A 20,006-nucleotide genomic window follows, 5' to 3' on the forward strand; every position below is an offset into this window, starting at 1 on the left:
TTCGCCTCGGGGCTGTCCGGACAGGCGCCTGATTAAATATACCGTGAAACCGAGCTACTCGCCCACAGTCCCTCCCGCCGCTCCTTCCTTGATCGCTCCTCGGTTCCGAGCCGATGGGTCTGCTCGTTCTGCGGCGGGGACGCCGCTTGTTCGCCTCCGATCGCGAAGTTTTTGTCCAGGCAGTTTTCGGGCTACTATACCCGGCTCGAGGGCGCTCGCTCGCCTGCACCTGCGTACTAAGGCCTTTGTCCACCATCTTTCTTCTGGGCGGGCCCATGCGGCTGCGTATGCGGCGAAGGCAGCGCGGCGGCCATCTTGGAGGTTGGCGTGGAAATGGTGACGCGGAGTCCCCGGCCCGACACATCTTTGGAACGCAATGCCTTGGCGCTCCAAGGAGCCGAAGCCAAAGCGGTGGCCATCTTCGTTATGGGCACATACTTATGACACCTGACTTGCCACCATATTTGTTGAGGGCACATTTTCCCAGTCCTGATTGGCGGACTATCCCCAATGGAGGGGAAATACCCCCCCTCATCCGCCATCTTTGTTATGGGCAATGAGTTTGGGTAGGCAGAGAATGCCAGTTTGTTATTGTAGGGTCTCCCAAAAGCACTGGGGACGTCCACTCCCCTTTGAGTTCCTGTAGGGTCTCCCCAAAACACGAGCGGCCCTGGGCATGGTTATGTTATTGTAGGGTCTCCCAAAAATGGTGAGCGTGCCTCCCCCCGTTTGTGTTATTGTAGGGTCTCCCCAAACCCCTCGAGGCCCCAGGCATGTTTATGTGATTGCAGCATTTCCCCCAAGACACTAAGGACGCCGGGCAGGGAGGGCCCCCGAGACGTCGCCAAGTTCAGCCCCCCTGCGCTAAGGCAGGACCAGGGCGGGACGGGCCCAAGCGGGGTTTGTCCAAACTGCTCTTACACCCTCCCACAACGGGGATCCCACGACGCCCGCCCCCGGAGGCCGATTCTTGCCCCTGAGAGCGAGAAAGTTTCTCCTCATCGCCGACCGAAATGGCCCCGGCCGCCCTTCGCTCGTGTGTGTGACTCCCAAGCCCCAGCAACCCGCCCGGCCTGCTGCCGGGCTGCCCAGAAACCCTGCAGGGGCCGGCCTTTGAGTGTGTTATTGTAGGGCCCGTCACGCTGGAGATGCCAGCCACAGGGCTCCCCCAAAACCCTGCGGGCGGCGCCAGCCCTGTTCTTGGAGCGGCTTCTGGAAACACAGAGCTATCCACACCGGTTTGTTATTGTAGGGTCCCTCACAAGCATCAGCCGCCCGCCCCCTTCTTGTTATTATAGGGTCTCCTGAGGCTCAGTGTGCTTGTGGGGAGGGGGTCCCTTGCAAACACCCAGCTACCCACACTGGTTTATTATTGTAGGGTCTCATGTAAGCTGCAGGCCCTGTTCTTGCAAGGTCTCCTGCAAGCTCCATCCCCGCCTCCCGCCCGTTATTGTTGGATCTCCTGGAGGCCCCCGGAGCCCCTCCCGCACAGCACTGTATGCCGTAGGGCCGCCCCTGGCCCAGTGGGCGTGGGGTTGCTCCCATCCACGGGACTCTGGACTCCCTCGAGTTACTGATTAACGTGGGCGGGGGGAGGGCAAAGGTGAGCTGGCCAGAGGGACAAGGGCCGGCAGACAGCCCCGAACCCGAACCCGGCCCCCACCCGCCATGCTCCACCGCACCTGGTCTTACCTGCTGTACCTGTACGGGGCCCTGATCAGCGCCCTGAGCCCATGCACCCCCCCAGCCCCACTGCCAGCCAGCAGGCTGGACGGGGACCAGGTAGCTAGCACTGGGGCATGGGCCGGGGGAAAACCCCTCCCCAGGATCAGGGTGTCTGGGGATCCCCAGGGGTGGGGGCAGTGAAGGTTGGGGGGGACTCAGGGGAAGGCAGGGTTCATGTGGGGATCGGGCTTGGGGACCCCTGGGAGGCAGAGAAGGGTGTGGGGTTCCCTAGCCGGTGCTTGGGTCTCTGTGGGGGAGGGTGCAGGGGGGCGGCTGGGCGGGGCTCTGGGGGGGGGCTCTGCAAGACCCTGACGCCCCACAGTTCCCCTGGCAGTACCTGGGCACCTGGCACTTCATTTCTGGAGCAGCAGCCACCCCTGCGGCCCTGGAGACCTTCGCGGGCACCGACAGCTCCGTCTTCCACATGGGGCAGAGCCCCCAGCCCCAGCGTCTGCAGCTCCGTGCCGCCCTCCGCCTGTGAGTGGGGCCCGGCCCCCCAACCCCCTCCAGCCCCCCCACTCCAGGGCACGCCCCAATGGCCGTGCCCAACGCTCAGGCTTCAGGGTCTCACTGGTGGGGTCAGGAAGGGATCCCCCCCCCCTTCTCTAGGGATTTTGCTTCTGCCAGCCCGGCCCTGAAGGCCCCCGGGGGGTGAGAGGGGTGGCCGTGGGGTATCTCTGCGCATCGTCCCGGCCAGCTGTTCCCCACTCCCCCCAGGCCATGCGGACGCCAGACACGGGGTGGGGAAGGCCTCGGACCCGAGCTCCGAGGGGCCACAACCCCCATTGGGTGGTTCGCAGCAGGATGACCCTGGCAGCTTGCCCCAAATCGGTTTACGGCCATCGGTGGGGGGGGCTCGGGCCCCTCTGTGGGGCTCTGGGCATGGCTGAGGGCATGGGGCTGGCAGCTTGTCAGACGGGATACTCAGTGGCCCCTCCACCCACGACCCCCCATGCCCCAGTGTCCAGCCACCCCCCTCCACCTGCTCCCCAAAGTCCCCTCCAGCTGACCGCCCCCCCTTCTCCTGCCCAGGAAATCAGGGGGCTGCGTGCCCAGATCATGGATTTATCTGCGTAAGGAAGGGAGCACGGACCTGGCCACAGAAGGTGAGTGGTGCCCCTCACTCCCGACCCACAGCCCCCTGCCAGCCCAGCCCTGCCCCCCCAGCTCTGCCGGTGCCCCTCACTCCCGACCCGCAGCCCCTGCCAGCCCGGCCCTGGGCTCCCCCCAGCTCTGCCGGTGCCCCTCACTCCCGACCCACAGCCCCTGCCAGCCCAGCCCTGCCCCCCCAGCTCTGCCGGTGCCCCTCACTCGTGACCCGCAGCCCCCTGCTAGCCCAGACCTGCCCCCCAGCTCTGCTGGTGCCCCTCACTCCCGACCCGCAGCCCCTGCCAGCCCGGCCCTGGGCTCCCCCCAGCTCTGCCGGTGCCCCTCACTCCCGACCCGCAGCCCCTGCTAGCCCAGCCCTGCCCCCCTAGTGCCCCTCACTCCCGACCCGCAGCCCCTGCCAGCCCTGCCCCACCCAGCTCTGCCGGTGCCCCTCACTCCCGACCCACAGCCCCCGCTAACCCAGCCCTGGGCCCCCCGCAAGCTCTGCCGGAGCCCCTCACTCCTGACCTGCAGCCCCCAGCTCCTGGCTCTGTCTCCCCCCTCACAGGCCGGCCCGGGATGAGAACCGAGCTGTTCTCCAGCAAGTGTCCAGACACCATCATTGTCCAGGAAAGCGACCGAGACTATCAAAGGATCCTGCTGTACTGTAAGCGGGGACCCGGACTCCTGGGTTCTCTCCCTGACTCCGGGAGGGGCACGGGGGCTGGTGGTGAGAGCCGGGGGGCTGGGAGCCAGGACTCCTGGGTTCTCTCCCAGTTCTGAGGTGTCTCTCCCTGTCCCCCAGCCCGCACCCCCCACCTGGCCGATGAGTGCATTGAGGATTTCCGGAACCAAGCCTACTGCCTGGACATGGAAGAATTCCTGCTTATCCCCCGCACCCAAGGTAACACCCGGATGAGTGGGGCCTTTGGGGGGGGTCACTCCCCACCCATCGGCCAGTGGGATTAGCTTTGGGGGAAGCGGGTGGGTTGGGAGAGGGAGGAGGTTTGGGGGGTAGATTTGGGGGAAGGGGTTTGGGAGGCGCTGGGAAGAAGGGAAGTTGTGGGGGAGGTTTGGGGGGTCAGGAGAGGGTTGGGCAGGTGTTGGGGGGAGGGGTAGGTTTGGGGGGCATGGAAGAGAATTGGGGGTAGGTTATTGGGTCACCAAAATGCTCACTGACACACAACCCCACCCAGAAATCTCTCTCCCCTCCCCACGGGGTGATCCCTCCCCACACACACACCCCCAACTCTCTCCCTCTTCTCTGCCCCCTAGACACCTGCCAGCTTCAGGATTCCTGATTGACCCACTGCCAGGTGAGCTGAGCCCTAGGGCCCCCCCCCATTCCCTGCCCTTCCCAGGGGCCCCACACCCCCTGACCTGGCTGGAGTGCGCCAGGTCTCAGCCAGATTTCCCCCCCCTCCCCTGGCCAGGCCTCCAATGACCGACTCCCCATATCTGGTGGGGGTGGTAGTGGCTGGGATTGAGGTTTGTGGGGGCAGATCTTCTGGGTCTCCCCCGCCCCGCCAACTCGGGGGCGCTCTGCGGGGCCCGTGTTTCCCATCGGACGCTGAAATTGACATTGTTTGAAGGCTCAGACGGTTTTCCATCTCAGGCCTTTCTCTGTTTCTTTCCCGCCCCTCTGCCAGCCCCCCAAGCTGCTGCGACTGGCCCCCCTGAGGAAACGGCCCCCCCGAAGACTGACCCCCTCATTCACCTGGAGGAAGAAATCCCATTTCCGCAGAGCCTGTCAAATAAATCCTGATCCTGCCGCATCTATGACAACGTGTCCCTAAGCACTGGTTTGGACCCACGGACACATGGGGCGTGGCCAGTGGTGGGGGGAGCCCAGGGCTGGGCTGGGCTGGGCTGGCAGGGGGCTGCGGGTCAGGAGTGAGGGGGGCCGGCAGAGCTGTGGGGGGCAGGGCCAGACTGGTATATTCTACTGCACTCCCTGCGGTTATTTGATCCTTACTTAAAGGAAACGTCTTTCCCGTGTAATGTTGGGAAATTCTCATCTTCCGTTGGGCCTCAGTTTCCCCATTTGTTAAATGGGACGAATGATCCGGACTTCGTGGACCCTCCGAACACCCCAGGGCAGGGACGGTCTCTCACGATCTGTCTGTGCAGTGCCTGGTGCGACGGGGCCCTCAGCTCTGTCTGGGGCTCTGTGCAAAGTGGGGTCCCCCATCTAGGTCAGAGAGTCCGTGTGATGGAATGGGGGGGGGGGGCAGTCTCGGTCGGGCCACATAAGAAAACCATTCCAGGCCGGCCACTCGTTGACTGTCAAATTTTCCATTTTATTTAAATAAAACACAGGTTTAAAACCCAGCGTGGAAGCCGGGCTCTGGAATCGGCTCTCGAGCGCTGGTCTGGATTGATCCACAGATAAAGGTCACAGATTTCCATCCGTCCCCCCCTGCTCCCGTGCTGCTCCAGAGCAGAGCAAGTTCAGGTCCGATCCTCCTGCCCAGGAGATGGTGCAGCAAACCCCGCAGGGGGACCCGCCTCCAATGCCCCTGCCCCACACCATAGATGCTGATCTAGACCCCACAGACTGGATTTGGGGCAGAGCTGGGGGGGTTGCAGGCATGGATTGAGGGGCCTGGAGGAGGAGGTCAGTCAGGTGAACAGGGCAGGATCACATACAAAGTCTTTTCTCAACTCAAATCTCCTTTCAACTGTGTTCTGGATCAGAGACGTTCTAGATCAGGGTGATCTGGAGAGTGCAAGGAATTATTGTCTAGCACCATGCTGCAGAGAAAAGACAGCAGGAAACCGGTCTGGGGTTGGGTGCAGGGTAGGTCATGCTAGATTGTCCCTATGCTGGGTGGGTTTGGGGGGTGGGTTTCTTCCAGAATCTGGTGGAAGAGCAGGGATGGTGGGAAAGTTGTTCTAGATCATGCATGGGAGAAGGGAGCTTCCTGTAGACTCCAGACCCTAAGGCTTATTCTAGGGTATTTCTGGGCAGGGCTGAGGGTGCTCTAGATTTTAGCACAAAGAGGGGTGGGGTTCTGGACTGTGTCTCAGAGCATGTTCTAGATCACACCGGGTCTCTGGAGCAGTGTAGATCACAGAGGGAGGTACTGGGGGCTGCAATAGATGGTATCTCAGCAGCGAGTGCATGGGCTAGAACACAAGGCAAGGGGAGTGGACCTTCTAGATCACATCCAGGAGCCGGAGGGTTCGTTCTAGATTGCAGAGCGACAGGGGGCTGCTGGTGAGAATCGTCACAAGGAGACTGAGTGTACCCCAGAGATAGGGGGCTCGCTCTGGATTGTGTGGCAAAGCGGGCACTTGGTGTTGCTCTAGACTGTGTCAAATAGGGGCTTAGTTCTAGAGCTTGTGTGATGGCTGATGGCAAAGAGGCAGAGACTAGAGGTCTTTTCTAGGTCAGATGCCAGAGGCTTCCCACAGGGACTGGCTCTAGCCTCCAGACCAGCAGGCCTCCCTCAGGAGAAGCTCTAGATTATAACAGCAGGGTCTAGATCGTGTACTGGCCTGTCCCAGTAGCACGTAGTGCCGGTAGGGTTGGTGACACGTTCTAGACTATCACCGGCACCTCTTGTTTCTAGATTGGTCACCAAAGTTTTGAATCATGCCTTGTATTTCCCATCTGGCTTGTTCTAGATCACTTTGGCGTAGGGATGGGATGTAGTGTTCCTTAAAGACCACAGCACATGCCCTGAAGGCTGGCTGCGGCGGTCAGTTCTAAATAATGTCACCACGGTGATGGTGTTCACTCTAGATCAGCAGCAAGATTAGAAGCGATGGGGTGGGGGGCTGGTCTACAAGAGGGTGACAGTGTCTATCCCCACCACACCTGAGCTGGGAGACCCAAGTCATGTCGTAGATCGTTCTAGAGCGGGAACATGGGATCACCCCAGCTGGGAGCCCGGGATGTGGGGCGGGGGGTTTAGACCTCCCCACTCCCTCTGTCATGTTCTCTCCCTCTCACCCCCCACATCTCCATTGTCAGACCCCTCCCCGGGGGTCCCCTCCCCTGGCATCCGCCACCAAGGAAAGGGGTTATTGCTAAGAAGAGACCCCACCCCACCCCCCCAACACAGAATCCCTCCTCCCACGGCTCAGCTAGCTCCACTCCCTTGGTTCTGAGCCCCCGGATACCCCCCTCCCCATTTCTCCCTTCCCTGTGGTCCCAAATCCCTTCGCCCTCCCTGACCCGCAGCGGTTCCGATCCGCTTCCCCCTCCCCCGCAGATCCACCTGCAGTTTGGCGGGATCCCAGCAGTTCTGATTGGTTCCTTCCCTGCGGTGGTTTTGACACCCCCCCACACACTCCTGAGCCAGCCACTCCCCCGCCCCCTCTCACAAGTCCCAGGGGGTGGAGGCTCGTGTCTCTGTACCCAAGGGGGGCGGGGCAAGGTCCTGGTGCCCTCACCCCCACAGTGCCGGGGGGCGGAGTCTCATGTCTCCACGTGGAAAGTGGGCGGAGCTCGGTCCTCGCACACACCCCCAGACGCTGGTGACCTTGTGGTTTATTGCAGAGGCGCGAGGTGGATGGGCGGGGCCGTCACTCCGTCCTCTCTGCCTCTGCCCCGCCACCAGGGTCCACTCCCCCCGGGATGCCCCCGCTCTCCTCCTCCTCCTCGGCGGCCCGGATACTCACGCACAGCACCAGGGTCTGCAGGAAGCCGTAGAGGCAAGCGAACTGCAGCAGGTATTTCTGGACCAGCCACAGGGCCAGGTACATCCCGTAAGTGGTGACAAGGAAGGTGGCCAGACCGTGGAGCCAGACTTTCAGGGGCCCCCTGAACCCCAAAATATCCAGGAGCAGCCGGAAAGCCGGGGAGCAGGCACAGAGCAGAGTCACCACGCAGAGATCAAACAGGTGCCGGGCAAAGTTGAAACAGATCTGGAAATGCTCCGGGATGTCAGGCGACGGCTGGTTGGGGGACAGATACTGAGGGACCTGTGAGATTCTAGAGAAGAGGCCCTCTCCCGGGGCGGGGCCCGGATCCCCGGCACGTCCCCATCCGATCAGAGCCAGGAGGCGCCGGGCACCCCACCACTGGGATTTCTGGGGGGCCTCCGTCGGCCCACCCTCTTTTCCTGCCGCACGCCCCCACCAGGGGAGTTTTGTCAGCCAGGCCTTGGCTCTGTTTAGGGACATGGGAGGAAACCGGTGAGAATCCAGCACCCCAAATAAAATCAGCACTGGGGTGTGACGGGACGGAGGGAGCAGTGAGAGGGGTCCAGACCTTGGGGGACTAGCCAGCTCGCCTCTCCAACGCACCAGCCTCCCCTAAACTCTCTCTGGGGCGTTTTCCCCTCTGAAGCCGGCTTCCACAAAAACCTGGTTAGGTCAGGGTCCCGTGCTGCTCCCCAGAACCAGACGCCAGCTCCTTGATTTTGCCGTATCGGAAACCCTTCACCCCACAATAGCCACGAATTTCCTCCGTGTCTGGGTTAATTTCAGTCCCCCTGGCAGTTGCTGTCACCCAAAGATCTGAATCTTCGTAAGTTTCACTCCCTCAGTTGTCTCTGCTGGGCCTGGGGTCCTTCACCCCAAAATACTGGTCCCTTAGCCAATCTGGATGTGTGTTGTCAAGGTCCAATTCTATCCGCCGGCGCCAGGGCTAACAGAACCCCAAAATATCCCTTCAACCAACAGAGACAAATCCTTGTTGATTTCGCCCCCTGAGTTCTCTGGGCTGGGGGCAGAGCTGGGACACCTCCAAAAATATGGCTCCTTGTTAATTTCACCCCTGAGTTGTATCCACTGGAAATGGTGCTAATTCACCCCAAAGTGCTGGGGCCCCCCAAAACACACACCGGGCAGTTCAATCTACCCCAGCATGTCTCTTCTGCCGGCAAGAACTGTCCACCCGCAGCAAAATACTGACCCTTCGAAAAATAGCGATCATCAGTTTCACTCCCCTGACTCTCTGGGGCAGGAAACCCCCGAAATTCTGGGTCCCCTGAAAGATACAGCAGCTGGTTTGTTTCAGGCTCACATCCTCAGTGCTGGGTCACCCCAGTATCACTGGTCCCCCTGAAACAGACAAATCCTTGTTAGGATCCAGTTGTGGCAGGACTGATACACCCCAAAATACTTCTCCTTTGTCCTACACCAATTCTGCTCATAGCAGAAATAAGACATCCCCAAATGCTGCGCCCCTGAAACAGGCTCATCCTCATTAAGAGCAGATCACAGTACGGTTCCTGCACCCCGACATTTTTACCCCGTCTCTGAACAGTAAAAATCCTTAGAAAAATCTCAGCCCCTTACAGCGCACCCCAGCTGATTAATTTCACCCCGACCTTGTCAGTGCGGGTGAGGTCACCCTCCCAAACACTGTACCCCAATCTCTAGCAATCCGCGCTGGTCAGGCGCACCGGTTGCCACGTGTAATGGCACTTCGCACCCCAAAATATTGATCCTCTGACAGACAAATCCCATGAAGTTTAGTCTCTATTTCTCTGTGCCGGTGGCAGAAGACACCCCAAAAGTGCTGCTCCCCCCACAAATACCAGCGGGCTGATTTCACCCCATATGGCCACGGATTGGGGGGGAACACCCCCGAAATAGCGAGCTCACCCTGAAATGCCAGCTACTTTACCCCACAGTATCACCCCGGTTCTGGCAGGGAAAGCACCCCCAAAACACCAGCGGGTCAATTTCATCCCCACATTGTCAGGGAGGGCAGCAGAGGTTCGCACCCCCCAAAATATCCAGCCCACCCTGAAACGCCCGCTGATTCCTTTCAAAGCCCCATCCTCCCTGTTTGTTCCGGCAGAGGGGGGGTACACCCCGAAAGAGGGATCCCCGAAACACACACCCACACGATCGCTGGTTGGGGTACCCCCCAAACTCCCTGCCCCCACAAAACAACAAAGCGGGTGGATTTCACCCCCAAACTCCCTACGGTGGGGGAAGTGGCACCCCCAAAATCCTGCCTCGCTCCCCCCAGTGGAATCCCTCCCCCCGCTTTTCAGCTCTCTCTGACCTGCGGGGGCGGGGGGGTCCCCGGGAAATCTCGCTCCATGGCTGCTCCCGGCCGGCCTCGCAGGCGGGGCCCCGCTGCTGGGTCCTGGGGCACCGAGCACCCCCTAAGTGGGGGGGACCCCGCTGCGGGGGGGCTGCGGGCCCGGGAGCGTGGCAGGGAGGGGAAAAGGCTCCGAGCCCAGCCCGAGATGGGGGGAAAATCCAGCAGCTGGTCGGGTTTCAGGAAGGACCGGATTGGGCAGGGACTCCCCCGGCAAGGGGTGGGGCCTCTGGGGAGCCCGGACGCCTGGGTTCTCTCCCGGCTCAGGGAGGCGGGGCTGGCGGTTAGAGCAGGGCGGGGCTGGGAGCCAGGACTCCTGGGTTCTCTCCTGGCTCTGGGAGGGGAATGGGGCCTGGTGGGTCAGAGCAGGGTGGGGGGCTGGGAGCCAGGACTCCTGGGTTCTCTCCTGGCTCTGGGAGGGGAGCGGGGCCTGGTGGGTCAGAGCAGGGTGGGGGGCTGGGAGCCAGGACTCCTGGGTTCTCTCCCCGCCTCCAGGACAGGGCAGACGCTACAATAACTAAAGAACTGGGGGCAGCCCTGGACCCTGAACAGACCCTCTCGCCCTAACAGGCTGCCAGTCTCTTTACCCACAACAAAGATGGCGGAGGGGGGCGGCTGCGCCATTAGGTATAAGGGAGAAAAGCGCCCCATCGACCACATCCAAAATGGCTACCGACCTAGATTCACCTCATCGGAGCCGCCAGATTTTGCCCTAAACAAAGATGGCGGTCGGGGGTTGCCCTGGAAACCAATGGGAACCGGTCTATCCGCAGCCCACCTCCAAGATGGCTGCGCACCCCGGCTTCGCTCCTCTATTATTTGAGAGGGCTGCCCTTAGCAAACATGGCTCCTACTGCCTTCAATACGCATGTGCGACCGCGGGAAGCCCCCATAGGGGTCCTTCTTTTCCATGTAGCTGACTGCTAAGTGCCTGCTCGGATTATGACCCAGAGGGACCCAGTCACTCCGTCGCCCGCCGGCTCCGAAGAAGCAGACACGCCGATACACGCGGGATGAGCCAGGGGAGCTCTGCGGGAGCGGGGAGCCCGGACAGCAGCGCAAGCCCCGCACGGCGGGAGCGGCTCAGGCGTTCGCCACGGGCAGCCCCACTCCCCCACGGGAGGGGGAGAGCAGGGATGGGGCCCTCCCGCGGGGGCGCATGCTCAGTCGGAGGAAAGCAGAGGTTAGCGTTGCCAGGGTGAGGAGAGCCCCAAGCCAGGGCGTATCACGACCGCACCGGAAGTAGGGCGCGGAGCCCGCCCACGGCGGAGACTGACGTCAACACGCTGCACCGGAAGTCAGCGTGAATTTTGCCCGCGTACCGGAAACGACCTGATGAGACCGGAAACGGACCCCCGGGGACAGGAAGTGGGAGTGCCCCGAGGTAATCCCAGGGCCCCTCCCTGAGCAGCTGAAGGGTCAGAGGTCAACAAGTCACAAGGGGTTAAAGGGCAGGGGTCATAGGCTGCCCCCAGTGGCTCCCCCCCAGCCCCAACTCAGGGGCCCCAGAACTTAACCCCCCGCCGGACCCACCCCCCCCAGCACCAGCCAGGGGCAGGTGACCCCTGTAAAACCAGCCCCCTGCCCCCCCCACCCCCAGCCAGCCGCCCCCCCAGGCCGGGTGAGGAACCAGCCCCCTGCCCCCCCCACCCCCAGCCAGCCGCCCCCCCAGGCCGGGTGAGGAACCAGCCCCCTGCCCCCCCCACCCCCAGCCAGCCGCCCCCCCAGGCCGCGTGAGGAACCAGCCCCACGGAGCCAGGCCCCTGCCCCCCCCCACCCCCAGCCAGCCACCCCCCCAGGCCGGCTGAGGAACCAGCCCCACAGAGCCAGGCCCCTGCCCCTCACCCCAGAGCCAGCCACCTCCTGAGCTGGGTGAGGAACCAGCCCCACAGAAGGAGCCCCCTTACCCCTGCCCCCTCCCCCAGAGCCAGCCACCTCCCCAAGCCAGGTGAGGAACCAGCCCCACAGAACCAGCCCCCACTAGGGAAAGAAAAAGACTCAATTTGTTCCAGGATTGTTTATTGAGGCAACATCCCTGTTCTTTACGTGACACCCCCAGGCTCAAGTCCTTCCCCTGCAAGATGCTTGGGGTGCCCCTCACTCCCAATCCGCAGCCCCTGGCTCCTGTCCGCACTGAACAGTGAGGCAGGCCTGGGCTGTGCAGTCGCCCCACTTCTCCTTTCACTTCCCCATCCATTGTTCAGTCCAGCAGCCTGTCCCATCACCCACCGAGCAGGGCCCTGGATTCCAGTCTCCGTCGCAGCCAGAGGGGGTGCTGGTGAGTAACCAAAGCCGAAATCCAGCAAGCACCTTTCCTTGGAAAACTAAGGAAGTACAAATGTAAAAGTTGATTAAAATCAATGTTTTTATATCAAGGCTTTTCAGTCCCCCCAGGAGAACAGACAGGACCCCCTGAGCCACGATTCAGGCCTCATGAACCTGAGCGAAGTCAGGCCAAACTCCAGGCTTTGGGACATGAGAGAGGGGGACACTGGGATGTGCCAAGGATTCTGGAATTGGGGCTGCAGGTCGGGAGTGAGGGGCACAAGCAGTCCTGGCGAGGGGCCCAGGGATGGGCTGGCAGTGGGCCCCAGAAGGTCTGGTGGGGGCCGTTGCTCAGGGCCCTGCAAGGGTCGTCACTGGGATCAGAGACTCTAGTCTAGCGGATTCGTCAGCACAACGGCAGCCCAGGGAACAAGACTGGGGGGAGGCCCGACCCAGCTAGGAGCAGCAGCCCAGGGGAAGGACTTACCCAGACACCCCAGGAGCCTCCTTGCTGAGTCCAAGTATCACAGTGTCTGCAAATCACCAAACAGGTGAGTTATGTCCCACTGCAGGAGAAAAAACCCAGAAGTCCTGGCTCCTAGCCCCCCTTTCCCCTGCTGTAACCACTAGACCCCACTCCTCTCCCAGAGCCAGGGTGAGAACCCAGGCATCCTGGCTCCCAGACACACCCAACCCACTACAACCCCACAGGTCTCTGGAGCAGGCTGGGTTGTCATTAGACACTCCGATCCAATCTGGAGACCTCAGGGTCAGATCCAGCCAGCCAGGCCCTGGGGTGGGGGGACCCCCATTAGCTCAGGACAGATAGGTTCTGGCCACCCCATGTTACCAATCTCCCCACCCCACCCCTCCAATCCAATCCCCAAGGGAGCAGGGTCAGTCTAAGTTGTGTTATTTCATGTGAATCCCAACCTTGAGCTGGGAGCTCCTGTCGAGGAACAAATCGTCACCCCCTGCTCCCCGGATCAGGGCCACCCAGCCCAACCCCTCTACTCCCTGCAGCACAGGACCCTAGCACTGCCCTGGGGCAGTGGGGCCAACACTGACTGCCAGGGAGAGCCCCCCCCTTCCGGTTTCCCACTCCTTACCCTGCCACCGCACTGTTCTGGTCCTGGTCCCTCCATCCAGAGACCCCAGGGGTCTCACCCCACTGGGCTCATGTCAGAGATAGACATGGGCGAGAATCCAGCTGGGGGGGAACAGAGGAGAGAGGGTTAATGTCCTAGCAGGGGGCTGCGGGTCAGGACTGAGGGGGAGCCCAGGGCTGGGCTGGCAGGGGGCTGCGGGTCAGGAGTGAGGGGCACCGTTGCTCAGGGCGCTGCGAATATCGTCACTGGGGTCAGAGACTCTAGTCTAGCGGAATCATCATTGCAAGGGCCCCACAGGGACAAGGCAGGGGAGCGAGGGGCCAGAGCAGGGACTTACCCAGATGCCCCAGGGGCCTTAGCACCAGGTCCACACATCACCACCACCTGCAAATCACCAACAAATCATTTCCCCCTGCCAGGCAGAGAACCCAGGAGTCCTGCTCCCAGCCCCCCCGCTCTAACCCCCAGCCCCCACTCCCCTCCCAGAGCCAGGGAGAGAACCCAGGAGTTCTGCCCCCCCACCCCCCAACCATGAGACCCCACTCCCCTCCCACAAGTCTGGAGCAGGTCAGACCCACCTGATTTCCCATCATTAGTGACTCCAGTCTGGTCTGATCTCATCCGTCCCTCCCCAGACCCGCCCCCCACCCTCCCGGGACCACCCCACCCGCTGTATCTCCCTGTTGACTCATCCCCTATTTGTGACCCGTTCTATTTCCGGCAGGATGGCCCCCTAGCCCGGCTCGGGGTTCTGGGTTTCCGCCTTTCCCCTTCCCAAGGGACGTACTTCGCACTCGTCTCCATTGAATTTCATCTGACTGAATTCAGACCCATTCTCCAGTGGGTCAAAATCATTGTGACTCCCAAGGGCTGGCAACCCCCCAGCTCGGCTCATCACCCTCCCGCTCCGTTAGCCAAGTCATTAATGAAAATATTGACTTGTACAGCCCAGGGCTGGGGGTCGGGAGTGAGGGGCACCGGCGGGGCTGGGGGGGGGGGCAGGGGGCTGCGGGTCGGGAGTGAGGGGCACCGGCGGGGCTGGGGGGGGGGCAGGGGGCTGCGGGTCGGGAGTGAGGGGCACCGGCGGGGCTGGGGGGGGGGGCAGGGGGCTGCGGGTCGGGAGTGAGGGGCACCGGCGGGGCTGGGCGGGGGGGGCAGGGGGCTGCGGGTCGGGAGTGAGGGGCACCGGCGGGGCTGGGGGGGGGGGCAGGGGGCTGCGGGTCGGGAGTGAGGGGCACCGGCGGGGCTGGGGGGGGGGGCAGGGGGCTGCGGGTCGGGAGTGAGGGGCACCGGCGGGGCTGGGGGGGGGGCAGGGGGCTGCGGGTCGGGAGTGAGGGGCACCGGCGGGGCTGGGGGGGGGGGCAGGGGGCTGCGGGTCGGGAGTGAGGGGCACCGGCGGGGCGGGGGGGGGCAGGGGGCTGCGGGTCGGGAGTGAGGGGCACCGGCGGGGCTGGGGGGGGGGGCAGGGGGCTGCGGGTCGGGAGTGAGGGGCACCGGCGGGGCTGGGGGGGGGGGCAGGGGGCTGCGGGTCGGGAGTGAGGGGCACCGGCGGGGCTGGGGGGGGGGGGCAGGGGGCTGCGGGTCGGGAGTGAGGGGCACCGGCGGGGCTGGGGGGGGGGGCAGGGGGCTGCGGGTCGGGAGTGAGGGGCACCGGCGGGGCTGGGGGGGGGCAGGGGGCTGCGGGTCGGGAGTGAGGGGCACCGGCGGGGCTGGGGGGGGGGCAGGGGGCTGCGGGTCGGGAGTGAGGGGCACCGGCGGGGCTGGGGGGGGGGGCAGGGGGCTGCGGGTCGGGAGTGAGGGGCACCGGCGGGGCTGGGGGGGGGGCAGGGGGCTGCGGGTCGGGAGTGAGGGGCACCGGCGGGGCTGGGGGGGGGCAGGGAGCTGCAGGTCGGGAGTGAGGGGCACCGGCGGGGCTGGGGGGGGGCAGGGGGCTGCGGGTCGGGAGTGAGGGGCACCGGCGGGGCTGGGGGGGGGGCAGGGGGCTGCGGGTCGGGAGTGAGGGGCACCGGCGGGGCTGGGGGGGGGGCAGGGGGCTGCGGGTCGGGAGTGAGGGGCACCGGCGGGGCTGGGGGGGGGGGCAGGGGGCTGCGGGTCGGGAGTGAGGGGCACCGTTGCTCAGGGCGCTGCGTATCGTCACTGGGGGTCGGAGACTCTAGTCTCGCGGATTCATCATTGCAACGGCCCCCCCGGGAAGCAGCCGGAGGAAGGGGGGGGCCCAACCCAGCTGGAAGCGAGGGGCCAGGGCAGGAACTTACCTAAACGCCCCCGGGGGGGCCTCAGCGCCAACTCCACCACCGCCTGCAAATCACCAACAGAGCATTTACCCCCTGCCAGGCAGAGAACCCAGGAGTCCGGGCTCCCAGCCCCCCTGCTCTAGCCACCGGCCCCCACTCCCCTCCCAGAGCGGAGAGGGGACCCAGGAGTCCGGGCTCCCAGCCCCCCTGCTCTAGCCACCGGCCCCCACTCCTCTCCCCGAGCCGGGAGAGAACCCAGGAGTCCGGGCTCCCAGCCCCCCTGCTCTAGCCACCGGCCCCCACTCCCCTCCCCGAGCCGCGAGAGGACCCAGGAGTCCGGGCCCCCCCGCTCTAACCCCCCGGTCTCTGGAGCGGGCTGGAGGCAAACCCCTTGTTCTCACTGGAGCCTCTGACCGGATCTCGGGGGCCCCCAGGAGACCCTCATCTGAGCCCCCCCCGGCCACGGACCTGCCCCTGATCTGGGGGGGGACAGACGGGTCCTGCCCCCCCCCGAGCAGGGGCTGCGGGTCGGGAGTGAGGGGCACCGGCAGGGACTCACCCAGGCCGGCCAGCGGCGGCAGGGAACCCAGGCGTCCGGCCCCCCCCGCCATGGGTCCGGCCGGGGCCCGCGCAGAGAGAGACACGTGCGCTCCCTGCGGGGCTATTTATGCCGGGTCCTTCCCGGGCCCGGGCTGCCCCCGGCGCTGCCTGATCGCGGCCGCCCCCCGTGCCCTCATCCAACATGGCGGAGGCGGTGCCCTTAACAAAGATGGCGGAACCCCGAGGGGCGGGGCTGTTTCTAAGGGGAGGTGGGCATGAGGAGCAGGTAGCAGGGGGCTTCCTGGCCTCCCCCCCTCATACCCCATTGGGCCCCCTGAGCCAGCCAGTCCCCCCCATGGGAAAGGGGGCACACCCAAAATCGCAACTCGGGGGGGCCCGACTACCAGGCCTCACCCACTGCCCCCATCGCCCTCGGCCCTCGCCCCACAGATCCTGGGAGAACAGGCCGAGGGCAGCCCCCCGGGCCCCCTGTCGGGAAGTGGGGGATTTTCTCAGTGTTTCGCAGCAACACGGTGCGCGCCTCAGTTTCCCCTGAGCTGCGTGTGTAACAACGTGGCCGGGGGAGGGGGGTTGTTGGTGCCGGGGACCAGGGGTGACCCCGCCCAGCAGCCAGGACCCCAGACAGCGACCTGGAGATGGGGGTCCCAGAGACCGGTGACCGGGAGGCCCCCCCCCCAGCAGCAGGGTCCAGCCGGGGGGAACAAAGGAGAGAAGAGGGGGGGCCCCAGCAGCCTGGGACGGAAGACAAAGGGCGAGGAGGGTCTGTCAGGGGAGGGGACATGGGGGCTCGGCTGGAAGGGGGACAAGGAGCAGCCGGAGCCCCAGGGGACGGGGCCAGACCCAGCTGGCCGGGGCTGAGACTGGCCAGGCCTGAGCCCCTGGGACCTGCCAGGGCTGGGTCCAGACGCTCACTAACCCCCCTGGGTGACGCTGGCGGAGAGGCCCTGCAGGCTGGCGATCGGGGGGCGACGCTCCCTCTGGGGGAACCTGGGGGTCCGGAGGGAGGGGACTCCCCGAGGGGTCCCCGGCAGAGCAGGTGGCTGGAGGCTCAGAGGGGCGATCGCGGGAGGCAGCGGGACCGAGCGGACCCCCAGGAAGGGCCGTCGCTGGCGGGGGCGACTCCCGGGGGCCGTACGGAGCCACGAGAGCCCGGGGGGAGGGGGCTGCAGCCCGGGACACTCCCCACCACAAAGCCCAGAATGTGGGTGTCCCTGTCGGAGATGCTGGGTAGTGGGGTAGTGACCAGGCAGGTGGGGTAACAGTGTTGGGATTTCCTCTGCCCAGGAACAGGGGGGCACCCCATATTAGAGAGCGTAGCCAAGCCCTGGGCTGCCCCCCACCTCGGCCCTGCTGGTGCCCCTCACTCCCGAACCGCAGCCCCCTGCTAGCCCAGCCCTGCCCCCCCAGCTCTGCCGGTGCCCCTCACTCCCGACCCGCAGCCCCCCTTACCACCCGTCCGTGCCTTGGCCCCCCAAACTCTCCCGCCGCCCTGGCAGTCCCCCTCCATCCACAGACGGTTCTTTGTTCCAGAGAAACCTGACATACGACAATCCCCCGACGGGCCCATCTCACCCACGCCCTGTGCGATCCCAAGGCCGGATCCTTCCCTCCAGCCCTGGCCCCGGGGCCCCATCCGACGTGTTCCCAGCCCCGGGGCTCCCAGCCCTACCCCCTTGGGAGACGCTTTCACAGCCCGACAAACCCATCGCAGCCGGGGCGTCTTTCCCGCCCAGCCTGGTCACTTTCCCCCGAGCCCCCCGGCGCGCCACGTCCATGCCGGCGTTTTCCGCCAGGAGTTACAGGCGGCTGGCTGGGAAATCGAAGGCGGGCCCCGCGGTGAAGGCTCTCAGCTGGGCCTCCGGAGATCGGGGCTCAATTCCCAGCTCCCTGGAGCGGGGACCCCAACCCATTTACCACGGTGGGCCACGCGTCCTGCCCTTAGGACGGAAGAATCCCCAGCCCCGCTCCAGGCGGGGGACCGAGCGGCTCGGCGGCCGGGCTGCCGAACCGGCCCTGGCGGTGACAGTGGGCGAAGCCGGGTCCGCGTCGGCAGCGGGCCCTCGTGCCAGGAAGGCCAACGGCAAAGCGGGCGGGATTAGGAGGAGCGTTGCCCGCAGATCGAGGGACGTGATGGTTCCCCTCCGTTCGGCCCTGGGGAGGCCACACCTGGGGTGTTGCGTCCAGTTTTGGGGGCCCCACTACGGAGGGGATGTGGACAAATTGGAGGGTCCAGCGGAGGGCAAGGAAAATGATCGGGGGGCTGGGGCCCGTGACGAACGAGGAGCGGCTGCGGGGACTGGGGCTGTTTCGTCTGCAGCAGAGAGGAGTGAGGGGGGATTTGAGAGCAGCCTTCCCCTACCTGAAGGGGGTTCCAGAGAGGACGGAGCTAGAGGGCTCAGACCCTGCAGAGGGGCCAGGTCACCCCAGATCCTGGCTCCCATGGTGCGGGGAGCGTGTGGGGCTCACAGGGGCCCCATCCCTATTCTCCCCCAGCCCCCTTGCCACTCACCCGCGTCTCCCCTCCCCATAGCCCCTCTCGATTCCCTTCTCTCGGCCCAAACCCCTCGCCCCCTCCCCCAGCAGGCGTGTGCCCCTGGATTTTCTTTTCTTTCCCAGGCTGCTGGGAGCCTCTCCGGGGGGGGGGGGGGGGGGAGCAAAAGAACAAAAGCCCCTTGGACAGCGGCACATTTTAGCGACCCGGCTACAGCCCCTTTTCAGCGTCCGGCCCTGGCTCAAATTCAGCCTGACCCCGGCCGGCTGTGGCCGGCAGAGCCCCTGAAACCACCCAGCTGCAGCCAGAGCGAGAACCCCGGGCCCCGGATCTGCTCCGGGCTGGGGCAGGAGCCGCGTGGCTCGCTCGAGAGGGAGTCTTGGCCGCTGCCCCAGAGAGGCCGTGGGTGCCCTGCGCTAGCTGGGAATTCATTCTCTGGCCAGACACCATCACACCTGCCCTCTAGGCCTCTGCCACAAGCCCACCCCCTGATCCCCCCCCCCGAGAGACGTAGGAAATGGCACGGGGAAACTGAGGCACCCACACAGCATTCGGAGGAAACATTACGAACAGTCCCGCTTCGTCTCCAGGTGTCAGACCGAGGAGAAGCGGCTACAAAGCTTGCCCGAAAGCCGACGGGCGGGTTCCCTTTCTCGTTCCCCAGGTTGACGGTCGTGGCTCCGGCGGCCGGGGAGATTCGTGGGCGTCTCTAAGGTGCCGCCCGCACTCCTTTCCTGATCCCCAACCGGCCGCGCTAGACAGGGAGACCCGGGAGCGGACGAGCCATCGGCTCCTCTCAGGCCCACGCAGGGTGCGTCGGGCTCGTCTCCCCTCCTCCTCCCCGCTTCTCCCCCGGGGGAGAAAAATGGCCCCAAAGCCCCTTCTTGCTTCTGAAATTCAGGCCCTGGCTGGGCTGGGCGATTCACTGAATAGGTTCAGCCAAATAAAGATTTAAAAAACCACCTTTGCCACCCATCCCCTGCCCCCCATATCGCCCTGCCCCGGGTGCCTCTGGGGAAGAGCCTCTACTCCCCTCGTTCCCTCGCCCTGGGTATCTATGGGGCTGGATCTGGTCTCTTTCTCCCCACACCCCCCCCCCCCCACTGCTCCTGGGGAGATTGCCCAGGTGGCAACCAACCCTCCCTATGGCCACTGCTAGCGGCTGACAGAACTCGGCCGAAGTTCCTGTAGGTCCGCGGGGGTCCGCAGGGGTCTCCAGCAACTCAGCTAGAGGTCGGCCTGCTTTTACTGCCCGAGAGCCGGGGGCGGCTGATTGGAGAATTGGACGGGAACGGGCGGAAGGAAGGAATATTTCAGGGCGAGCGGCTGGGACGCTTCCCTGCTTTGATGTCTGATTTCGGAAGCACGTGGTTTTCAACTCGGGGGGACGCCAGCCAAAGCCTGCTCCTGAACGGGGCGCAGTCACCCGGGAACGTTGAGAGCCCTGGGCCAGTTCGCTCCCATGGTGCACCTGGGTTCGGGGCAGGAGGCTGCTCCATCGGGGGGGACCTGGGCAAGGGGGA

General features: G+C 64.7%; 2 protein-coding genes, 1 long non-coding RNA gene and 1 pseudogene across 5 annotated transcripts; 1 reads left to right on the forward strand and 3 right to left on the reverse strand.

The window, feature by feature from the left end:
• The first annotated feature begins 1,566 nt into the window (after positions 1-1,566).
• On the forward strand, positions 1,567-4,593 carry APOM (apolipoprotein M). Of its 2 annotated transcripts, none has more exons than XM_048818064.2 (7): positions 1,567-1,782; positions 2,048-2,202; positions 2,758-2,831; positions 3,383-3,481; positions 3,620-3,718; positions 4,090-4,130; positions 4,464-4,593. In XM_048818064.2, exons 1-6 carry the CDS (start codon positions 1,669-1,671, stop codon positions 4,113-4,115), a joined length of 567 nt encoding a protein of 188 aa, XP_048674021.1. In that variant the 5' UTR covers positions 1,567-1,668; the 3' UTR covers positions 4,116-4,130; positions 4,464-4,593. The 2 variants fall into 2 exon arrangements, with proteins under 2 accessions (XP_048674021.1, XP_048674022.1); XM_048818065.2 differs by having other exon boundaries at positions 2,060-2,202.
• Positions 4,594-5,093: 500 nt separating this feature from the next.
• On the reverse strand, positions 5,094-10,521 carry C14H6orf47 (chromosome 14 C6orf47 homolog). Of its 2 annotated transcripts, none has more exons than XM_048818062.2 (2): positions 10,501-10,521; positions 5,094-8,829 (listed from the first exon to the last, which is right to left on the reverse strand). In XM_048818062.2, exon 2 carries the CDS (start codon positions 7,945-7,947, stop codon positions 7,348-7,350), a length of 600 nt encoding a protein of 199 aa, XP_048674019.1. In that variant the 5' UTR covers positions 7,948-8,829; positions 10,501-10,521; the 3' UTR covers positions 5,094-7,347. The 2 variants fall into 2 exon arrangements, with proteins under 2 accessions (XP_048674019.1, XP_048674018.1); XM_048818061.2 differs by lacking the exon at positions 10,501-10,521 and adding an exon at positions 9,785-10,396.
• Positions 10,522-11,825: 1,304 nt separating this feature from the next.
• LOC125621414 (uncharacterized) lies at positions 11,826-16,097 on the reverse strand. The gene is made up of 6 exons (XR_007352489.2): positions 15,991-16,097; positions 15,453-15,495; positions 13,535-13,581; positions 13,198-13,298; positions 12,576-12,621; positions 11,826-12,147 (listed from the first exon to the last, which is right to left on the reverse strand). It is a non-coding gene; the product is annotated as an uncharacterized LOC125621414 (long non-coding RNA).
• Positions 13,861-15,446, reverse strand: LOC142069166 (uncharacterized; annotated as a pseudogene).
• Positions 16,098-20,006: the final 3,909 nt, after the last annotated feature.

This window comes from Caretta caretta, chromosome 14 (assembly GCF_965140235.1).
Source record: "Caretta caretta isolate rCarCar2 chromosome 14, rCarCar1.hap1, whole genome shotgun sequence".
NCBI classification, from domain to species: Eukaryota; Metazoa; Chordata; order Testudines; family Cheloniidae; genus Caretta; species Caretta caretta.

Coding starts and splice junctions, on each gene's coding strand:
- APOM (XM_048818064.2), top strand. CDS start 1,669: ATGCTCCACCGCACCTGGTCTTACCTGCTGTACCTGTACGGGGCCCTG. Junction 2,203..2,757: donor CTCCGTGCCGCCCTCCGCCT/GTGAGTGGGGCC, acceptor TCTCCTGCCCAG/GAAATCAGGGGGCTGCGTGC. Junction 2,832..3,382: donor CACGGACCTGGCCACAGAAG/GTGAGTGGTGCC, acceptor CCCCCCTCACAG/GCCGGCCCGGGATGAGAACC.
- C14H6orf47 (XM_048818062.2), bottom strand. CDS start 7,947: ATGTCCCTAAACAGAGCCAAGGCCTGGCTGACAAAACTCCCCTGGTGG.